At 50.6% G+C, this 4421-nt stretch overlaps 1 protein-coding gene across 1 annotated transcript in view; it reads right to left on the bottom strand.

Moving 5' to 3' along the window:
• Positions 1 to 4421, bottom strand: part of HSD17B3 (hydroxysteroid (17-beta) dehydrogenase 3) — a gene marked incomplete at its 3' end in the record, with an annotated part of 22810 nt that overhangs the window by 5784 nt on the left and 12605 nt on the right. Inside the window, exons 3-5 of the mRNA XM_006773172.2 lie at positions 3930 to 4005; positions 2169 to 2276; positions 743 to 810 (exon numbers count right to left, since the gene is read on the bottom strand). Coding sequence (XP_006773235.2) covers positions 743 to 810; positions 2169 to 2276; positions 3930 to 4005 — 252 coding nt within the window. The remainder of the gene's footprint in view (positions 1 to 742; positions 811 to 2168; positions 2277 to 3929; positions 4006 to 4421) is intronic.

Genomic DNA, 4421 nt, shown 5'->3' with positions numbered 1-4421 from the left:
GGAAAGAGGGGTAGACACAGAAACGGGCACAAGTACAGACATGAATAGAGAAAGAAGCAAGAATGGCATCTGCTTAATGGAGAGGAGGGGCGTGGCAAGGGTATGCAGCTACGTCCCAGCAGTGGGCACTCCAGCCGGCTCCTCTCTGACTCACATGGGAGCATGGGAACACCTGCACAGTCGGGGACTGGGAGCGCGACAGCCTGGATATAACCCCACGACCTCAAAGGTGAGAGCCTGGGAAGACGTAACAAGGAGTACCTTCCAGGGCTGCTAAATGCACCAAATGCACGCATGGCCAGAAATGGCGGTCATGGGTCTGAGCCATGCTTGCTGAACTTACAATAAATACCTCAACCGCAGAGTTTGTGCAGAGTTTGTATCCCTGACTTCCCTCACGCTGAACACTGAACGAATTTAATTACCTGGGAAGACAAAGAAAACCAAAGAGCTTCTCCCACTTGCATACACAGGCATAAATTTTCAGGCAGGGTTACCCCTTATGGAGCACAGCACAGAGCCCCAAAGACTAGGGCAGCAGCCGGCAGGTGCTGATGTGAGGAGGAGGGGAGAGGTGACCTTTTCTTAGAAATGGCCATGAGCAGGGATGCCTTGCTGTGGACCAAGTACTAAGATGAGAAGAAAGGGAACCCTCCCGGCACCCCCCTGGGACACAGAATTCTGTCCAGACACCCTCCCCGGCCCTGCTGAGAGGACGTCGCCACAGAAAGCACAGCTGTACCTGGATTTCGTCCGGTGTGTTAAGGAAATGGCGCGGCAGAAGGCTGGGGATCATTCCAACGTTGTTGACTGCCGGGGGAGGCAAAACAAAAGATGTCAGAAGAGCCAGTGGCAAATGTTTGTTGAAAACCTTAAAAACAGTTATACTCAACCCAGAAATTCTTCTCTTGGAAAGTGTTTTTAAGAAAATACCTTCATGCCTGGCCAGCGTGACTCGTGGTTGAGTGCCCGCCTATGAACCTGGAGATCAGGGTTTCATTCCCGGTCAGGGCACGTGTCCAGGTTGCGGGCTCCATCCCCAGTAGGGGGCGTGCGGGAGGCAGCCGATCAATGATTCTCTCTCATCATGGATGTTTCTCTCTCTCCCTCTCCCTCTCCTTTCCTCTTTGAAATCAATAAAAAATATTTTTTTAAAAAAAGAAAATACCTTCAACAAGATTGATACCCGAGGTCGTTCATTGCGACATGATTTGATGATTGAACAGATCCGAGGGAGGAGATCCTGGTCCAGGGATAGGAGGCACATGAAGGGAATGGGGTGCAGCCCGCCTGGAGCGCAGTGCAGTCACTCACAACCACGGCTGCCCAGCTGAAGGCAGGGGAAAGCGTGTGTAATGAACGGCTTTTAAAAATGCACAACACACAGACGGGACAGGTGGTGATGGAAAGAACAAAATTTAAAACAAGTAAATATGTAAATAAATATGTGTAAACATGTAAGTTCCATGTAAACATATGAGAATATGTATCTGGAAAGATATGCACCAAAATGCTCTCTCGGGCCGTCAGAATTTTAAGAAATTCATAATTCTCTTATATGCTTCTCTATTCTTTCCAGTTTTTCTGCAACGATATATTTTTCATTGTTATTAGTAAAAAGAATTAGTAATTATTTTTTTAAATTCCGCAGGAACTTTAGAAATCAAACCTTCTTTCTATGCACAATACAGACATTGTACTGTGTACGTAGTGATGAAATAGCGTGTTTATAATCATCACAGAAAAAACATCGTCTTGTGTCCTGAATAAGGTGGTCAATTCGCAAGTACGCGCACTGCGCTGCCATTTCATGGGTCAAACACAGACAAGCTTGTTGGGTAAATGTCGTCCTTCAGGCGAGTGTTTCTGAGGTTCCCTCTTCCCGCCGAGTGTCAGTGTCAGTCAGTGAGAGAACATTCGTCCTCTCTGACATTAGGAAAGGCGGTCGGGAAGGTTGAAATATGTACGTCTGACACATTCTAAAGCTATATATAAATCTGTTAGTCAGGTAACACCTCCTGAAGAACTGAACTTTAAAAGTCGTTAATGCTACAGCTTAAAACACGGTTATGGGTTACGCTCAAGCCACCGTGGGATAATCAAGGGTCACCGAGGCAGTTATGGCACTGACGTATTACACCACGCTTTGAGCATTGCAATTTGCTTACCTAAAATTCCAATTTCTAAGCCTTTGAGTTCTTCTTTAATATCCTCATAGATGTCGTCCTTGGTGAAATCTGCTTGTATGATCCTCACACTCCTCCCTGTAGTGCGCTCTGCATTCGAGACAATGTTACTCTTCAGTGATCACGAGTCCAAATCCCCTCTTGCCCGTGGAGTTCCCCTGCACTCCCACGCAGCCTGAGCGACGTTTATGAGCACAAGCCCACCACCCCATTAGAGATGAGAAGTAGCCCGGATAAAGCTGGCAGGTGCTAGAGGGGTGAGTCTGAGCGTTACCACAGTAACAAGTACACGCATTAGATTTAACGCAGTGATTCTCAAAACGGGGTCCCCAGAACATAGCATCAGACCACCAGCAACTGGTTAGAAACACAAAACTTCAGGCTCCTCCCGGGACCTAGAGAACCAGGCACCCCTGGGAGGCCCAGGGGTCTTCTGCACCCGCGCCCCAGCTGACTCTGTTGCTCGCTCTGTAGAGAGGCCTGGCCTAAGGGCTGCAGGCACAGTGTGATGCCCCCTGTGCCGCGCCGGGTCCCTCCAGAGATACAGCCACCCTCTGCATTTGCCCAACACGTTAGCATTCACCAAGCTTTTACCTGCACCATCTCCTACTTTAATCCTCTCTCCAAACGTGCCAAGTAGGTGCTGTCCGCATTTTCCAGAGGAGAAACCAGCTGAGACGCTAATGCCTTGCCCGAGGCACCCGCACTGCTCCTGGCCAGGCCCTGCCACTCTCCCACGTGAACTAGCCTCGTGCGGTGAACTTGCCTGTGCAGGAGCTCAGCCAGATGTGGAAGCAGCACAGATGTCACCAGCTGCCCCTCTCAGCTCTGGAGCCAGACCCAATATTTCTGGGACAAGTGATGTTGAGGCATAATTTGGGGGTGGGGGTGCTTTCGGACTGAAGACTCTGCTTGCTCTTTAAGAGGCCGATGAAAATCACACTTTAGCATTGCGGGAGGAGCACTGAAGAATGCCCGAATTCTGGTCAGAGTTACCTCTGATATCCAGACACAGAATTCATGGGCCCAAGGGCACTGAGCCTCCCCATCTGCCTCCTGATGCCCCAGGGACACAAACTGTCCCCCAGGCGGCCTGCCGTGGTTTCCCAAGTCTTTATCATTAAAGGCCTATTACTTTGAGTTAAGGAGTGTATTAATTACTAAATTAATAATTGATCATTAAAATGCAAGTCCCAAAAAGGGATACTGTGGTCGTCATTAGCTAAGGACACTTCAGAGGGGTCATGATAATAACACGCTGCCCTGTGAGTGCGGCCTCCCCGCGTTGTGCAGTGCAGTCTTCACAGCCTCACAGCAGCCCTGGGCCAAGCCTTTTTTTTTTAAATCTGATTGTCACCACGAAGCGTCGCCCCTACCCTTCCTGCACGGAGCAGAGCACAGACACGTGGAAGGGAAGTCCCATGGCGAGTGGCAGAAGCCATCAGCAAGCTGGGCCTCTGGACGGGGAGGCCTGATTCTAGAGATGAGGACGCAGGACCAGACAAGAGAGAAGACCTACTGGCGCTGCTTCTGATCCTGCCTCGCCCGCCAGAGACTCAGCGGTGAACGAAGTGCCCCCTTCACAGCCCGCAGTAGCTTTCTAAACTGAGCTCCAGCAGAAGGGCCTGCGCCCCAGGCTCCAGGGAGCAGGTGGGGATGCTGGCGGTGCCTCTGCAGGCAGGACCAGAGCAGACCTGACCAGAGGGCTCACAGACACTTCCCTCATTCCTTGGGGTCGCTCACCAATCTCCACGGCAATAGCCTGTAGTTTTTCCAGCGTCCGGCTGATCAGCACAACGTTGAGGCCTTGTCTTGCTAGCTGGGATGGGAAAACCAAGAGAGAAGACAATCAGCAGACAGGAAGGCTTGACTGAAAGGTGAATTGGGGCATCACCCACTGGGTCCCCAGGCGAGGTGCTTGCTTTTTCTGGGTTTAAATGTGCAGACATTTCTGGGTTCTGAGCAAAACAGCCGCCCTGGGCCAGGCTAAACATGACATAATCCTGTGTGTGTTTATGACATGCGAGGAACTAGTCCACGTTCTCTTTTGTACAGACCACAGCCTGACGCCCTCTCATCGGGAAGGCTTGGGCGTGGACTGGTGCTGAAAATCAGGATTTGGAAGATGCTATACGATCATAATATATAAAAAGCCAGGGGCCATCACAACCAAAACAACCGGATGGATGACTGAACAGTAGGCTGGGTGGGGCAACCAGGTCGGCAGCGGGGGGC

This window comes from Myotis davidii, unplaced genomic scaffold (genome assembly GCF_000327345.1).
Source record: "Myotis davidii unplaced genomic scaffold, ASM32734v1 scaffold1226, whole genome shotgun sequence".
NCBI classification, from domain to species: Eukaryota; Metazoa; Chordata; class Mammalia; order Chiroptera; family Vespertilionidae; genus Myotis; species Myotis davidii.
This window is presented reverse-complemented; position numbering and strand designations above follow the sequence as displayed.